Below are 19261 nucleotides of genomic sequence, written 5' to 3'. Positions count from 1 at the left end.
AGCTCCCGAGCCTACCACATTCTCACTGCCCATCACCGCCACCGCCCTCGTTCCCCGACTTCCTTCCTTGAGGGACTAGGTTCCATTCTCCATCGATAAAAATCATTCGCTTATTATCTTCAACTCCCCTGCCCTTTTCAATATGGATTTTACTGTATAAGTAAGACTTCTAACCTTGGTTAATACTAAATCCCTGCCAAACCCAAGCAGCTGAATAAGCTAGGAAACAAATAAACAAATTACAGTCATGCTGAGTGTTTTTCTTCAAATTTGTGATCATAACCCTCAAATGGACCCTCAGTGCTGCCTGGAAATCCTAGTACATTTCTCTAGTTAATTTTCTCCCACTCTTTCAATGACTATTTCAAATTACTTCCTCTCTCCTCAAACCTCTAATATCCAGACCTCTTCCTCACTCCTGCTACCTTTGCTTCTTATTTTGGTGAGCAAATAGAAGCGTCACTAGAGAAACTCAACATTCTTCTACCAAGCCTCCCCACTCACTCTTCCTCCTGTTACAGTGAAAGAAAGGTCTGCAGCCCTATCTTAGTCAACCCCTCAGCCTAATGCCCTGGGTCCTATCCATTCCTGCAGTTATCCACTCTGTCCTCTATCACTCATTTCCATTCTCTGCTGCAGTACTTTCACTTGGACACCTTCAGTCTTATCATCCATTTTAAATGAAACCTCCCTTGACCACCCCCAACCCCAAACCCATTATGTACCTTCCTTCACAGTAAAACTTCTTGAGTTATTTCTCTTCATTGTCTTCATTTCTCTTGTCTCATTCTCTTTAGAGTTCTCGCCAACTAGGCTTTCATCCACACTATTTGACTGAAATCTCTCTCGTTAAAGTCAATAATGACTGCATAAATACCAAATCCAGTGGCACTTGAAATAGGATATTAACAGGTGCAGTCAGGATGAAGCATTTTAGAAAAGAAAACATGACAAAATCATAGCATCTTTGAAAGTAAGAGATTGATATTACTAACAGTGGTGCAGTCAAAGACCAGACAAGATATATGTGAATTTACTGAAATATAATTTCCTACAGATAGCAAATACGTCAAAGAAAATCTTTAATACTGACAAAATGCTGAGTGGTTACAGAATAAATCATAGGTACATTTTAACAGAAAACCTTTAACAGAAAATCCGATCTGTTAATGTATTTCTGAGGTCACCGGAGTGCCCAGAAATCATATCATTTAGTCCATGAATCACATTTGGTATTTACCGCCGCACTGACATAGCGACATACATGAAAGTGTGTATAACAATTTCCAGTGTACAACACAGAAACGATACTGTTTGTTCCGGTGCCTCTGGATTCATCTACACTTCTGCTGGACTAAAGGAAACACGAGGGAGAAAAGTGCCAGAATGGATAATGCTATGATAACTGGACAAGAAGGCCAGACGGCAAAATGATCTCTTCCAAGGGCAGAACTCCTTACGGGTTTGTAAAAGAAATGCTTCTTGACACAAAACTGTGACTTATGAGTGGAGATCATACAGATATAAAATGTTGGAATTGGAAATTTTCTAATAACATTCTTCAAATCCTTATTTTATAGAGAAGGAATTTCATGCCCAAGTGAAAGCCAAGTCATCTACAGAGAAGAGAAGACACCTAGAACTTTTTATACCCTTCCACCCTGCATTCTCCTCTCAAACGGCTATATTCCAATGACAACTGAATTCATATAAACAATTCCAATGTCTCCCCTGAGCTCCAAACTTGCATATTCAGCTGCTTACCTAACGTCATCGCTTAGATCTAAAATATCCAACAGGCATCAGAAACTTGAAGTAGCTCAAAGATAACCTTTATTCCCATTGCACCCAAATGTATTGATCACCTAATTTTTCTCATCTGAGTAAACAGCATTACCCAGTGGCAAGAGTCTAAAATCTAGGATTTATCCTTGTTTCTCTCTCACTTGTCTTCATAAATATCTGAAAACTTAATTAGTGTTAGCAACAAAGCTTTGACATGTTTTTTTTCCCCCAGGTTATGAGGCAAATGCCAGTATCCACTTGAATAATAACTACTACTTTTTCACCATTTATGGAATAAAACATGCTCTTTGTGAAGTTTCAAAAAATACAAAAGAAATAAATGGGATCTCCTGGAGACCGGTTTGCAAAATATAAATGCACAGAGGGAGTTAACCTACACTTATTTTTTTTAGATATTTGACTCAAGCTGTTTTTATTTAGACAGTCAAATTTGCCGGAGTGGAAAAATCAGCAATAAACATCAAGAAGATCTGCAAACAAAAGTCACAGAAAACCTGCCTGCCAGGTTTGACTTATTTCAGATTTTTAAAGTGAAAAGCTACTTGTTGTTATTTGTAAGTTTCTGACTATTTACTAGGAAATCCAGTGTTTGGACTATGTTGTCTTCTATGTGTTTTTGAACTACAAATGTGACCATTACAAAGAAGGTATGAGCAAACCCTTTTCTAATTTGTACTGTTGCTGAGTGGCCCCAGCTGCAGGGAGGAGCTGTCTGCTTACTCTCAGTGGGGTGGCAGGGTCTCTCTTTGGTTGAACATCTGGAGGTGATCCCCCAGCAAAGCTGAGCTGTTGCCTTGCTGGCTAGAAAACACAAGAAGAAACATCTGTGTGACAGATAAATGTGTAAGCCTGTGTGAGTCTCGGCTGAGGCCCCATCTGTAAAACACACTGTGTGTCATTCGTCTGACACCAGGTGAGTTACTTTGCTGGGGAACCCAGCTGAGATGAAGAAGATGATGGCTGAGCAGCTTCTTCTACTCCTTTTATCTGTGCTTTTCCTCATCTGTCAGCATGTCTCTGTATTCTCCATGCTACTGTACAGCAATTGTACCAAACACTAAGAATGCTGCAGGCGGTCCATCACCATTTGGGTTTGTAACACACACACTAGACACACTTACACTGGAGAGTTTATAGACCAGATAGCATGATAATTTATCCAAACTGCTCACAGCTTCAAGTATTATAACTCGACTCTTGAATTCTTATCAATCCCTGCTAGGGTCATAACTATAGCAAGTCCACAATTTCAATGTTTGGACTTTGTTATATTATATGATGTTCAACATAATTCCACGTTGAACATCATATAATCTATTGGCAAATGGTGTAAAATTCATTAAATAATATTTAAAGGCTGTGCTGCTAATCTTTACACATTGACCCATTTAAGACCATCTCTGTATAAGTTACATTGTTTGATAAAACTCTAGAAACCAACATTTATATTTTTAACTTTAGCCACAGAAATCCTTCATGTCCCCACAAATATCTTTAGATATGGAATATCAAACTAAGAACGGAGTATATAAGGAGTAAATCTGTTTCTGATAGACATCTGATTTTCTGAAATTGCCAACAAACTATTCAGCACAAGTGTTTGAATTAAACCATGCAAAATGACCTTCAACCCTATTCATCACTTTCTTATTTTGCCTCAAATTTTAAGACAGATTTTACTTGGGGAACAGCAATAGCATAAGTTTTTTTTTTTCTTTTAAATAAATGTAAAATACTTCTTTTGGAAAATAAAACCCTTCCCTTAAGCTCCAAGGAAACTAGATTTAAAAATAATGATAAAATTCTGCCTCAATTCACAAATAGATTAGGTATGTACCAACTGTTCTCAAAAACAACCAGAGCTTGGAGGGCTTTCAAATCAAGAGGTCTACTTAGAGAAGAACTCCGACTCAAGCCAAAATACTACATGCCATTTTGCTTCTGTGCATTTTAGGGAAATAACCAGCAGAAGCAAAGTTAAATAACAAGAGAGAAAGATTTTCTAAGTACTGGTCCATTATTCACATAAGTTAAAACTCTAAACTGAACAACACCCTTTCTTGCCAATACTGAAGAGATATAAAATTAATCTAGGGATCAAATGAATTCTTAATAAAAATGCGTTTATTTTTATAATGCTAAATGACTATCCAAAACAATGCCAGCAATTAAAATATCCTTTCTTCGGCTCTCAAAACATCCTAATATTCCAATAACTCAATTATGTGTTCACTTCCAGAAAGGAGATTGAAAATTTCCTCCTCCCGGCTACTTAGAGAAAGTTACCCACTCTTTCATTCATTCAACAAATTTTTACTGAGCACTTGCTATAGGCTATGACCTGGGAAGAGAGCGGTCAATCAGGCAAGATTCTGTCTCTCAGGGGGAAATAAAAAATAAGTAACTGAAGATTGGAACTAAATGTGATAGGGAATAATGGGGGAAGGAGTGGGTGTCTGTGTCCAGTTTGGATGGGCAAGGAAGGCCGCTCTGAATAGCTGAGGTTTGAGCTGAGAGAGACTCCAATACCAAGGTCGAATCATAAGAACACCTGGAGGTCGAACATTCCACACAGAACTGTGACTCGCAGTTCATTCCAGGAGATGGAAGGAGACTCCTCACACACTGGAGAGAAGGCCAATGTGGTGGGAGCTCAGCGAGTTAGGGTAGGGAGTCGGAGATAAGGTCAGTGAGGGGGCAAGAGCCTGTGGGCCATGAAAAGATATTTGGATTTTATCCAACAAACAATAAGGAGCAACTGGGGAGTTTTTAGGAAGCCCTTGACATGATTTGATTTGCATTTGTAAATGATCTCTCTGGCTGCTACAGAAGATTGGATTTAGGTGGGGAAAAGTGGAAACAGGAAGACTGGCCTTTCAGAACATAAAATCCTCAGCAAGAGAGTGTAACAAGACTATTAGGGGCTTTTCTTAACTAGAACACAAATGAGCTATTTTTCCTTCTTTTAGAGCACTGTGTAATTTTATGTCCTTTTATATTACATAATAGGATTTTCCCCTGATAATCTCCTTCTTGATCTTCAGTTGACAGTGCATTTTCTTTTAAAGTTTTATTTTTTCCTTCTTTAAGGGTAATGAAGAGAGGCACAGTGAGGAAAGGCATGCTTATTTTCTTTGCTAACTCTTGGTGATTTTGGACTGTGTCTCAGAATAGACAAGATCTCAAAGCCAGGGAGCTCCTGATCACTTGACTCATAAACATCTCCCTTTCTCCCCTCAATCCCTTGCTTGGGTAAACTGGATAGCAGTGCAAGCGATACTTAAAAAAGACAACCAAGAGTAAACCCCAGACAATAATTGCCACATGGAAAAGTGGGCCCAGTGTAGCCAGACTTTTCAATTTTTCAGGCAATGCCAGAAATCCAGATTTGTATTTGAAATGATTGACCCAAAACTTGAATGCTTTTTAAGACACCAGGCAGGCCAAAGACATCAGTTCGATGGAATGGATCCAGTCCATAGACTATCAGCTTGTGACCTCGGCAAAGAATCCCTTATGTCTCTTCTTGCTTGAACATTTTATGGTTTAAATCATTTAGGGCTGATGTCTGCATGCTCTTAAAATACACCATCCCTCACACTTGTGATTCGTTTTATGTTCCCTACATGGTCAAAAATTCAAGTACTTTGCCAGGGGTTGGAGGTAGGAGTATGGATTGACTACAAAAGAGCAACACAGGGGAATTTTGGAAGTTGAGGGAATTGTTCTATATCTTGATTGCAGTAATTATATGACGATATACATTTGTCAAAACTCATTCAACTGTGCAGCAAAAGGAATAAATTTTACAGTGTGTGAATTATACCTCAATAAAAAATTCAATAACTAACCATAATATTGTTCCAAAGAGAAAACAAGGTCAGCTTCATGATGAATACAAAGATGCAAGGAAGAGCTGGAACAAAATTTCGTGGTTTGGTTTACAACAAAGTAGCTTGATGCAATATTGAGGCAAGTGAAAAATGTGTGTCTTAGAAATATTCTACACTTCCAGAAAGCCATTTGCATTAACATAACTGGGAAGATATAACTCTTAGTGCTATATAAGAATATAAATACTGTGTTAAATGGAAGGATTTCTTACTATGTTTACAAAGCACTTTCAGTACATCCTCTCATGTAATTCTCACTATAAACCTCTAAAGTGTGCAGATTAGAGCATTAGTGGAAAAAGAGGTTTGACACTTTGGCCAAAATCGCAAAACAAATAAATAAGTGTGCAGGGCATCAGAAACTTCTCTTGGAAAGGCTACCCAGCATTCCAGATTTTGCAATTCACATGAACTATGCCTTCTGTAGAACTACCTTTGATTAAAATTATCTATTTGCAGGTCTATGAGCCATTCAAGGGGAAAAACATGCCTTCTCTGTCTTCACTTCCAGGACGCAGCAAAATAGTTGCTAATAAATCTTTGTGGAACACCAATTATTCCATGCCAGGAAATTATTTTTTAGAAGTGAGTTTTTATTGCTGGTTGATACAACTAAGTTGATAGCAAGAGAGTAACAGTATATTTAGGACATGGGAGCAGAGCCCTGGATGCAATTCTGCCTGAAGGAATGGGAATACTCCAGACTGTATGACATTTCAGGGTCACTATAATCCCTCAGTCTTCATAAATATTTAGAGAAAGAGCAGAAAGATACAGAGGAAAAAACCCCTAAAATCAGGAACTTATAAGCAACCAAAATCTGTAACAAAGAGACTGCTACACATCGGTGGTTTTCATGTCCACAAATCACTTAGTTATATTAAAAATTCCTTAGTAAGACTTAATTATTTCATTCTGTCAAATGAAACTATTTGTCAAGGTTGGGAAACAACCAAATTATTTAGCTTCCCTCTCCTTTTGAACTCCTGGAATCAACATCAGTCAAACCACTCACATGGCCTAATTCCCCAGATACTTTTCTTTCCCCTATTTTCTTACCTCATAGTCATGTCCAACTATTGTTTTTCTCATTCAATAAAAGCATCTCTGACTAGATTAACAGTGCAGAGTGAAAGGGAAAGGTCGAGGTCCTTCCCTTGGTCTTCAAGTTATGAAAGCAGCCCTGGGAACGTTTATGAATGTTACACATTAATCCACTGAAATGGTCATTTAGTTTCTTTTCCAAACACAGGATTTCATCACATCTAATAATAAAGCAACAAGCCATTTTCTGTATATTATAAACCATCAACTTGTAATTATATAGTGAAATGCTTCTATATGAATTCTCTATGATGTTGTAAGCCGGTATTGCAGCATGAGTAGTTTTTTTTTTTTTTTGAAGCCCAATACATACCTACAAGGATCTATTTACATTGGGCTAATCATGTCGAAATAGCATCTATTTAAGGGTAAAGTCAAAGTTTCTTTTATAAACCTCTATAGATAGACAAATAATCTAGGAGGCTTTTTACTGTTATAAAATTAAGACTGCCTTTCAATGCCTGCTAAAGTTTTTGGACATACTATCCATCTAATGGGCAAAATGTAATCCTAAATTGGTGATTAAAGACTCTGCATGGAAACAAGCTGTCAAATGGATAGAGAGAAATTAAACCTGACAACAGTAATGCCTACTTTCCTAAATGAAAGCCCAGTTCAAGTTTCTACTCATCCATTTTTCAAAACTTAAAACAAGGCATTTTCCAAACCACCCATAGATGAGATGCCAACATTTGCATTTCACTTGAACTTGATGAAGTCAGTTGACTTTCAGCTTCAGGCTTGCTCAGAACTCCTGTGAGAAGATGTTTGCCCAGTCTAAAAAATATGGCAATGTTACAACACAGAAGAAAGGAATGAAGTGTAGCCTGGCTGTAGTTGGCTCTGTACTGCATTCACACTGCATTGCTGGAAAGTCAACAGGATATATCTGAAAGTCCCACCATCGGGTCCATATAAAAAGACATCCAAATGAATAACTGGATGGAGGGCAATGAGTGGAGAACTGGGAAGCAAGGTCAGCAAATGGGATTTCTCCTTCCTGGCAAATCCAAACAAATACCTAAAAAATAAGATAACCCTCCTTTTTTTTGTTTGTTTGCCTTGTTTTTTTATTGTAAGTTTCCTACTTTTTGTCTCCTGCTTAGTGATAAAAGCAACATTGAAATCATAAGCCTCAGTTTACGTTAAGGACAGGTTTTTGTGTCATACAACCTATGCTGGAATCCCAGCTCTGTCAACTACTAACCTAGCCACCTCAGTCAGCTTACTTAGGCCCTTTTAAATTAACTTTCTTGATAGTAAAAAAAAAAATTGTGCTTATAGTTTGAGGAGATGATACACATAAGAATGCTAGCATGGTGTTCCAGCTCCTAGAAGATCCTACACATAAAAGAGAGCTGGCATCATTTAAATGATCCTATCCCTAAGGTCCCTATGGGAAAGGTTCTGGAAAGATCCATGTTGTATAAAAGATGAGGAGGAAAAGATACATTAGGAGAAATAGGTGTAGCAAAAAAGCAGAAATCGGTACCTGGTCCTTACCTAATTATCCTTAAAATATTAATCTTCTTACAAGTAAGGCATGGATAGAAATACCCTTATTAAAATAAACTAATATGAAGTGTGACTTCAAAATATATAAACTCTTGGGATTGTAACTGTCTGTATAATTGTTGTTCAAATTAATTTCCTTGGGAAAATATACACTTTGCTTAATAGTGCACAAAACAGTTATATTTTAGCGCTGCCTTCAGGGATACTTTATAAGGAAAAATACACACACACACACACACACACACACACACATACACACACACAACCATGCTATGTTTGCATGTGACCACAGGCATGAAAGAATATTCTCCCCTGAGTTGCTCTGGATGGATTGTTGGGGACAAGGAGTGGGTATGAATCATGAGGGGTTATGGAGAAAATTTAACATCTATGTTAGAAAATTGTGTCAAGAAAAGGAATACAACAGATACTGCTCAAATAAAGGGTCAAATTCTCTTCCAAAACTGATGAAAGCTCCCCATTAGCTCTGTGCCAGCATTTGAGCTTAACTATATTCATGCCTTGCTCGTCAGACATAAAATCTACCTGTTTTAATAAGGGCAATGTAGGACATCTGCCCACCCTCCCCTTCACTGCTCTTGTCTTAGATATATTTTTATTATGATAAAATAGCACTCATGTCAAAATGCCTAAGTATCATAGTAATAAATATATAATAAATACTTATATCTAGAGTGAACCTTGACACGTATAAGATATCATCTCATGATTTATGTGGGTTTTTTTTAAAGTGTTGGCTGATATCCAGTCATAGGAATGCATAAGGTATTTATCACAGAGCATTTTACAAAGAAAGAAAGAGAGGGAGAGAGGGAGGGAGAGAAACAGAGAAAGAGGCAGGGAAGGAAAGAGAGAGAGACAGAGAAAGAAAGAGAGAGAGAAGGGAGAGGAAAAGATGTAAAAAGGACAAGATAATCCTGAGAAGAACTAAACAAGTCTCAAAATCTTGTTTCCTCAAAGGAAACAATTTCCTTCCTCATGTCCCCTATCCTAATACTTAAAACATTGTATTGTATTACTGGTTACTGGAATATTTCAGTCCCCTGCTCCCCATATGGTAAGCTCCATGAGGATAATGAATGTTGTTTTCTTAGTGCCTAAAATAGTGTCTGGTACCAAGTAAGAATTCAGTAATGATTTGCTAAATGGATACTTGCATAGATTATTTATAAATAAGTATTGAATGAAGAAATAATTTTAAAATTTCTTCTCATATGGATTTGATGGAATGAATATGAAAAATATAGGTATTAGAAAAGTTATTAAAATTCTAGTTAAAACAGAAACAATTAGGCATCAACCAATGCTATTCTATTAATACTATAACTGAGAAATAATTCAAAGAATAATGTTGTCATTTGGAAGGGGGCAGAGATCTATGTCAAATTATCTCACAACAAAAATGCCTGAATATACTTTGGAAAATTTCTGTGTATCATTCAGAGAGTGATGTGACTAGAGATCTACCCTTCTGGTAATTAGGCAGTGGTCAGATACTCCTTCAAAAATCATAAAAACGTCCAAGTAACTGTGGTATTTTGTTTTCATCATAGTTTTTACCAGATAATCTGTGGCAATATTTAAACTTGAAAACGGTTCAGAAGAAAATTATCAATACCCTCCTATATTTTTGTTTGCTATTTTGTATTTACAAGGAAAATTCTGTTTTAGAAACCATTTTTTTCTAATAAAAAAATCAAAAGATACTGGCAAAAGAAACAGTTTTCTTTTGAAATCCTCATATTAAAAAACTCTTGTTTTTTTTGAAACATGAAGGTACTATATATTAGTAATATAAATTGTTTAAATGCATCTCTGAATTTTGTAAATGTCTCAAAAAAAATTAAAGAACAAATGTTGTAAGCCGTGATTTTCTTACGGTTAAGCTTCTCAAAACTCTTCCAGTGAAAACAGAATATACAAACTGATAAGCAGAGACAAATCATTCTGACATTTTTCATTCATTTTTCAGGCTTGCCCCATTATTTACTGGTAGATACAGCAATACAAATGCTACATAAACCCATTCCTGGGGTATTTCTGCTAAGCTATTAAGCACTTACAACATAATTACATGAGGCTTAACATCTTACCACACACAAATTTCCCATGTAAATGTCATTAAAGTATCAGGTAACAGGTAGGTAAATTGTTTAGTATGATTAATAACATTTACATTGTATAGTTATAACAAGCATGAATGACCGCTTTCATAAATGCAGTCAAATAATAGCAAGATATGAGAAAGTTTTTTAAATTTAATAAGCCAATCATTGTATAAACTGTTCTGAAAAGTACAGCTTTGCTTCTAATTCTTCTAAAGATTTTTAGCAATTCAAATAAATCATTAAAAATTTCATACCAGGAAGCCCAATCATATTTAATATGATGTAAGTTTAGAGATAAACCTACTTATTTTTTCTTTCTTCTCACTCCATTTTTCCTCAAAATTCCTAAATTCCTCAAAAAAGAACCATAAAGAAAAGCTGAGGGAATAAAAGGAAAAGACATTTTAAAATATGTCATCTGCACACCTATTCTTCATGTGTGCCTATATTTCCTGCTGGAATAAGTATCTCAAGAGTAAGAACCATGCTTTTATGATGCCAACTATTTGGCTCCAATTTGAATGGATTCAGTAAAGGTTCTTCCATGATAATAGGAAAAAAATGACATATATTAAAGTTTCTGTGGTTATTTCTCATTAATGGTTATTCTAAATGGTTAGAGTACACATAGATGTATTATTATATAAAACTTGTTATCTTTTGGCATCTAAGTTTGGTCTTCTCCTAATGTGAACTAAATGTTTTCATTACCTCATGGGGGAGGGTGAACAGTAGCAATTCATTTATTAATGGTTCTATTGTGAATACCATGGAACAGGATGGAGTTCAAGATTTATTTAATAAGATTCTTCTCTATTTCCTTAGACAACTGAGGGCAAGCGAAATATTTTCAAATCTGGAGAATACCCAGTGTGCATATGCCATCTTGATTAAACATATGGAATATATACATGGAGAAAAGCCAAGTAGAGACCTGCTTGAGTAATCTAAACACCCAAGTTGAGAGAGGTTAATATATAAAGATCAGCTTTGTACTTTGAAGTTTTCTGGGCTTCATTTTGCCTAATTAAGACAAGATTTAATAATCAAACCACTGTACAAACATGTACCTAAAAGTATAGGTTTGTTTCTAATTTTGGGAAGAATTCTTAACAGATTCCAAGGAATCAGCTCCACATGGGAGAAGGTCTCTGATAAGATTTGCTTTTCTCATTGCTAAAATGCAAATGCCTGCTTTCCATCTTAGTTTCTTCCATGTGACTGAGGTTAGCATCTGCCTGTCAAAATCTCCACTGTGATACTAATATACAAAGATTCTGATATCAACAAACCATCTGAATGTGAAGCAGTGGCAACTCTAGGTCATAAAAAATGTATTCCAAAGTATTCTTAAAGGTATTCATAGAAATCATCTGTAGATGATGATTTCAAAGGGACCAATTTACCTAATTTACCTATAATAGAATATGCACATCCACATATTTCTAGGAAATCGAACCGAGTAGCAGAAAGTATACTTACAATCCAATACTACTTTTCTAAATGAACTTAATTCCAGATCAAAATATTGTGAGGTGAAAAGTAGAATTCCCAGTCTTTCCTCTCACACTGGACAATGTTTCAAGAATACCTGGTAGTTTTAAGTAGTGCTAAGATACCACAAAACAAACAAACCAACGTAACTCTACCATAAGATAGTAAACATGCAGAATAACATTCAAGACAAGGAGTATTATATGCCATTATACAAGAAGGAAGTTGGTTCTCCTCTGACAAGACTGTTTGTACCCAACACAATTTGATAAATTTAGAGAAATGCTGTAGCAATAAAACAGGCATTAATGTGATGAAACAGAAAGAGTCTGAAATATAGTGAAATACAATCTGCAGTACAGCAAACGATAACAGGAGAGGCAGATGGCACAGCCAACCACCCTGAACCCCGATATGCACACATACACGTCATCTTTGAATGCTGCAAAGGGTTGGACTGGGAGAATTTGTGTTCAGTATTGTGGTCTTCAGCCCATGCTCCCTTCATGGCTCTGCCTTGTTAAGATGGAGGCCAGGGCTTCCCTGGTGGCGCAGTGGTTGAGAGTCTGCCTGCCGATGCAGGGGACACGGGTTCGTGCCCCGGTCTGGGAAGATCCCACATGCCACGGAGCGGCTGGGCCCGTGAGCCATGGCCGCTGAGCCTGCATGTCTGGAGCCTGTGCTCCATAAGATGGAGGCCAAAGAGGAGAGAAAATCTCTAATCCCACCTGCAATAAGGTGAGCACATGATAAACACCCCCTTCTCTTGCTATTAGAAAGATGATTAGACCTTCTCCCATGAGATTTTGTTTTGTTTATATCACAATACAATAAAGCATTTAAATACTATTTCAATTTTTAGCTATCCATTTATCAGTAAACAGGAGATTGTTTCTCAATATAATGTCTCTACAAGATATCTGGAGGTGATATAGTAACAAAAGATAATAGAAAGAATTTTGATATTCAGGACCTTTCACTCTCCAGAAATGAGAGGATTCTACTTTGTAAGGCTACCATAGCAGAGAGTAGTGGCAAAACTGTACAGACCAGTTTTGCTTACAAGTTCATTGAAAATGCTCTGCTGGCCCGCCTGATACCATTATTTTAGAATGACTGTGGTTGCCTCAGCAGGAGGGCTCCTGAGGATGTGCTGTGATTCAGGCATTTGCTGTCCGTTTCAGCCACAATAAGGCTGCCAGAAAGAAACTACCACAAGTTTCTGAGAAACCGCTTCAACACTGACTGGAATAAAGTAGGGCATATTAAAAAATAAATATAGCATGCATACATAGAAGTTGCTGAGAAATACCTAACTGGCCGACCTTGGCATAGCTGCTAGCACCTGTGCAAACTTCAACTCTGCCTCACACCTTTACTACAATAACAAAAAATGGGGCTCTGCACACATGTTCCTGTATGTGCTTCTGTATTAAGATAGGTACCCAATCATAAGAGACTTTCTAATCTAGGAGCTCAATTTTGCTACAAATGTCCTACACGTGTAGTGATGGAGAAAACAGTGATAATGTGATGGTGCCCTTGAGCCCTGACAGCACGGCCAGGAGGGCAGTCTCCGTTTGGCTGTGATGGATACCAACATTCTCTCCTGTATGCACACATCAGTGAAGAAAACCCCAATTTCCACACCAGTGGTTATGGCATGTTGACGTGGCTTGGGGACTTACCTTGTTCATGTGGATCTGCTGCTGGTATTGCTTCTGCTTCTCCAAGAATTGCTGGTGTTGCTGCTGAATGACCAGCTGAGCCAATGTGCTCTGAGGCAAAGGTGCAGACTGGGTTCGATTCAAGGGTCTGTGACGGGGTAATTTGTGGGTACCTCTAATGCCAGGTGAAATTCTCTCTTTCGTTGCCAAGGGAGACTGAGGATGTAAGGGAACTCCACCTGAAAAAAATATATATGTACATGTATATATGTACACACACACAGACACATACACAATTTAGGAAAGAAGCTACAGAAAATAGCTATGGGATAAGTTTTACGAAAAGTAGTATACTACCGGGCAAATATCAGAAGGCTAGGTTGGGTGGGTGAAGGCAAAAGTGCCAAAGCATTGGGCAGATATGCAACTGATCAATGACTCACCAATAGTCCACTCTGGTATGTATGAAGGTTAAATAAGGTGAGTTTTTTTTTCATGGATCTAGAGGAATAAATAAAGACAAGTCTTTCCACAGTAGTAGGTATCAGGGAGACCTATGTATGACACTGAATCTTTACTAGGTCTTGAGTTAAAGAGACATTACATTGAATTGCTGATAAAATGAAAGCCCTAAAATAACCTGCAAATGGTGCCGTTATGAATTACCAGCCACAAGAAGCTTTTGCTGTCGCATCTGTTCTTTCAATAATAAATGCTGCAGGAGAGCTTGGTGGCTGCTGTTGGGCTTTCCCTCCAAAGTGACATGGGGATGGCTTGAAGATGCCGGGATGCTGCCCCCATACTGCCCAGGCAGAGGAACGCCTTGCCTGAGTGTCTGGGTCTCACACTTCTGTTTTTCTTTGAGCGAATTTGAAGCCTGTGTCAAGAAATAATACTGATGTTAATCCACTTTCATCCATATGGGTCATTAGGTCTGTAAATCATTAGATTAGTTTCTTATTCCATAATTCCCACCCCCCCTAACCCCCGACCAAGAAGCCCTACCTTATCCAATGGCTGAGTAGGGAAAATGGATAACACCATGTCTTGTGAACTAAGTGAACTAACAAAGGAGAAACAAAAATAGAGCTGAAGCACTGGAGACAATTTAGTATTGGGTATCATTATACGGAACCCAAAATAAAACGTTTTTTAACATTAAAAATCATGCTAATTTCAGGCTTAATAACTGGGACAGTTATTTCTAAAATAGTTTAATACACTGCTGTAGTAAAAGGTATATTAGAAAAGTAAAATTTATTCAAATCGCTGAGCTAATGGCTATACAATAGGGATTAAGAAGCTAGAGATAAAAAGATCCGTAATTTTGGAGCTTCAAGCAGAAGGAACCATTCACCCTTTCTCTATACGTCCTCTAATATGTTCACAGAGTGTGGGTTTCCAGTATTTAATTTTTAAAATAAAATTCTTGAGATAAGTCAATGAAAGGTTATATAAAATATGCAGGAATTTGATTTAAACATGTATTTTATATTAATTCATAACAGATTCCCAAATCTTTAAATATTGAAAATGACACTCCAGATACTTTTGTTTAATAAAATAAACTACAAGTGAAATTAGATATCAAATAAAAATGCTATTAAGAACTTGAAATATATGATAACACAATAATAAGGCAATAATATTTATATCATCAACAGTAATAATGAATTCTCCTATTCAAAGAACTTAATGAATGGTGGTCATTTTGGTATTACAAAAGCAGAGGTCTAATACCTCAAAATTATGTGGCATGTTTCTTTTCAAAACTCATGTTTCATCTTTCGAAATTGCTGTGTACCAGGGAAGCAAAGCAATTTTCAGTGACGGAGAAATTGAAGGACAAAGAGGTAAATGGTTTGTCTTAGTCACACAGTGAGTCAATGCAATGTTTAATCTAGAAGTGATTCCTTCTCCTGGCCTCTTTTCCTTAAAATTTACCACTACTCAGTGGGGAACTAGAATATTAGAGATCCCTTTGCCAAAGCAATGCTAAACTTGAAAAATTAATTGTGATGGCCTCATCCACACCAAAATGGAAGCAAAGAAAAATGAAACTTCAATCCAAACCACACTGGTTTATTCATCCAAAGGTACCAAATTGTATTACCATTGAAACATTAAATGGTCTGGTTTTTAGTACTTGGTCCTTTGGGAAAAAATTCTCCCTGACCACATTAAAAGTGGTGTATGTTTGTGTTAGCTGGTAGGAGTGACTTAGAAGATGCAAAAAAAAGAGTAGGAAAAAAAAAGCCTATTCACGTGTCATAAGTTTATGTGCTAGCATTTGCTTATCATCAGAAGAGATAGGAAAAAACAGGAACAGAAGAAAATAATTTTTAGTAAGTGAAGATTTGAAAATATCATCCATAAATATGTATGTTTTATTTCATCCCTAATTTCTTTCTTCTTTTCACTAGAGCCAACTGTTTACAAATGCTTCACGTGGAATTTCAGGGGCATAGCTGAATTCAGTGTTTTTAAGCCTGTCTTCTTTAATCTCCAAATAAGAAACAACATCCAAATTTTGCTTTCTCCTCACTGGTATAAGATTACTATATCACATAAGATAACATTCTACTCTATTTAAAATACCAAATACAATAAGGTACCTCTTAGATTGGTTTTATAATATGTATTGAACACAATCATAAAAGGTATCATTTAAAAATGTCACCTGTAGGTGTGCTTGTGCATAAACTAGTAGCATACCATAGATAGGGTTCATATTTTGAAAATAAATTAGTCACAAAATGGTCAACTCTTTATGACTTCTTAATGTTAGCATACTGTAAAAGATGTGAATTTGACAAGATGGACTCAGTGGAAGACCTGCATCTAAAAATTGGCAAAATTGGTGCCAAGGGTTGGAACAAATTTCTCTTTAAACCAAATGTATCATATGACCTCTACATAAGTACAATTTAATTTACTAACTTTTCACAGATAAATTAGTCTAGGTAAAGTTTACAAATCTTTTACAGTGACTGAAATTTATATTATTTTAGGGTATATGCATAAAATAATTATTGCTGTCTTCTGTTAGTAGGACAATTACCTCCAAAAGATCCTATTTCAGTTGTCAGGACTTTTAAAGTAATTGATTCACTTTGAATCTCCAGGCAAGAGTTTAATATTGTTCTTAGAGAGGTTTTCCAGATATTTATTCTTCAGTACCACAGAGTCAGTAACCTAAATTCTCAAAATAAAGTCATTCACAAAATAAATTCTTTAAACATATGCTGCTGCGCTTCAGACGCTGCACCTCTCAGCAATGGCCTGAGTTGAGGTTCAGGTCTGCTACTTGCTGGGTCTGTGATCTTGGGCTTTTATGCATTCCAAGTCTCAGCTGCTTCTTCTGTAAAAATGTGTCCTGTAATCTCTGTTTCATAGGATGGTTGGGTGGAGCTACCAAAATAATATACCTGGAGAGTGCTTTCTTTTTTAAAAGCTATAAAGCATTATACAAATGTTAGTTATTATTTTTATATATTGTATGAACCAGCATGATTCTTTAATGTGAAATTAAACTGAACATCTTTGAACAACTCAGCAAACAGTGAAGGAGAAGTAGACTACCAAGTTTCCCTGAAGTCTAAATATACAAGAAAAGAATGAGAATTTCCCTATGAAAATATCCCTTGGGCTGGTTTAGGCTGTTGCAGGGTAATAATGACTTACATTCAGCTGGGCTGGCACTGCTGGAAGTCCCAGGGTAATGTTGGGCAAAGAGGGAGAGGTATAAAGACTGAGCAGGTTCATGGAATCTTCATGAATTAGAATGCGTTGCTGTGAAACCATTTTCTGGTAAAAAAAAAAAAAAAAAGTGAAAGGGAACTCTCAAAATATTACACAATATCATATATTTTACTGTAACGTTCTCATTTCAGAAAACAGATTTTATATTATCATAATCTGTCAAAACATTTAAATATTTTAATTAAGAACTTATTAAGTATTTTATGACTTCTGTATCCAAAAATGTTATATGTAATAAATTAAAAATTTCTTCATCAGTTGTAACTATAAAATCTGAAGAGCAAGCTTCTATGTTCTTGTAGAAAAAATTCATTTTTAAAATTCTACCTTTATGGAATATAATCAGTGTGTTTGTCATCAATTGGTAAAGTACAACAATTAAATTGAGTAATTCTTATGAGTACAGATTTTTGTATTAATGCATGAAGAATATGTATGTAACGTTGCTATAATCATTATCCTCATATGGATTAAACATCATTTTGCTGATGGGAAAACTCACACAAGAAAATCTTAAATATCACCATTCAGGACTTCTATAACAATTAATTATATCTTTTTTTAAATATAAAATTTGTGAAAAGACAACTCTGTATGGTGTTTTTTAAATCATACATATTCAGAAACTAAAGTAAATGTTAAAATGTTGTGAGTTCCCTGGGCCACAACAGTCTTCACTTACACTGAAATACCCTGAAAATTTTGGCATCAGAGTCCTTTTTACAACAAATAAACCTTTTATTTAATCCAATACTAAGAGTCATGTTTTCCCACATGTGGCCTAATATAGTTGCTTGAATTACATTTTCTGTTTAACTCTTGCTTCCCTCCCAGAACTCTTATACAATAAGAGTTACAAAGGTCTTATTAGACTAAGGAACTCTGGCCTGATATGGTCCCCAAGGGAACAACATCCCTGAAAAAGAATACTCCATGTAACAGTATGACACAGTGACTGCTTTCTTCCCAAACAAAAAGCATATGGGACTCCAATAATAGACCACCTCCAAGAGGGATATTGCACACACGGGCTTTGACTAAAGTAAATATAATAACTTGTCAAGTATGTTTGGGGGAGCGGTAGATTTTCCCCTGGACAAACCTGGGATATCAATTAACTGGGGAAAATATCATGTGCTAATACAATGCAACCTCAGAATGTCACTGAAGAGTGATGCGCCACCAAAACACAGGATGTTATTCCAAAACATCACCTCAATCATACGTTTGTTTGGAGATGAGTCGTAGCCTTAACATAAGAGCAGAAAGCTAAAGGTGGACTTTTCTCATTGCAACTTGAAATTCCAAACCAACTCAGAGTTTGTTTTTTTCTCAGAAGAACAAGCCAGATATTTGTACATGGAAAGCAAGAAGTATATTGAAATTTTTAACATTACATTGAGTATATATGAAACCCTTTACAAAATTAAAGTTGTCAAAAACCGATGAAGACTATTGGAAAAGATTTTATCATCAGAATGTACGAGACTGCAATTTTATTTAAGGAGTATCAACAACAGCTGCATATTTGCTCTAATTTAAAAAGACAAGTTATTTTGCTTATACTGATATGTTTTTACCATGATTTTTAAATACAGAATATATACCTGAACAAGAACAAAAGAACGTATGAGGAAGTAAAAATATTTAAACTAGCTTATTGGCAGTAAGCAGCCATTTATAATAAAAGGATATTTCATCTGCTTCTCTGTATTTATGGAAGAGAAATAAATGTGGAAAAATAATTACTTTAAATCATGTACAATATTCATTCAAGGTTGTATCTGCTTCCCACAGCACGGAGACTTGACAGGCACTGTGGGAATGACACCAAAAGTTACCCCAACCTCACAAAAGAGGTTATCTTTGTTTTCCAGTCAGAACTTGGGCG

General features: G+C 36.3%; 1 protein-coding gene across 1 annotated transcript in view; it reads right to left on the bottom strand.

Annotated features, from left to right (window-relative positions):
• HDAC9 (histone deacetylase 9) overlaps window positions 1-19261 on the bottom strand; it is an 812002-nt gene that overhangs the window by 395451 nt on the left and 397290 nt on the right. Inside the window, exons 10-12 of the mRNA XM_060304692.2 lie at window positions 17293-17415; window positions 14275-14485; window positions 13630-13847 (exon numbers count right to left, since the gene is read on the bottom strand). Of these exons, the coding sequence (XP_060160675.1) occupies window positions 13630-13847; window positions 14275-14485; window positions 17293-17415 (552 nt within the window). The remainder of the gene's footprint in view (window positions 1-13629; window positions 13848-14274; window positions 14486-17292; window positions 17416-19261) is intronic.

This window comes from Globicephala melas, chromosome 9 (genome assembly GCF_963455315.2).
Source record: "Globicephala melas chromosome 9, mGloMel1.2, whole genome shotgun sequence".
Classification (NCBI taxonomy): Eukaryota; Metazoa; Chordata; class Mammalia; order Artiodactyla; family Delphinidae; genus Globicephala; species Globicephala melas.
The sequence above is the reverse complement of the archived record's forward strand: the minus strand, read 5'-3'. Positions and strand labels throughout refer to the sequence as shown.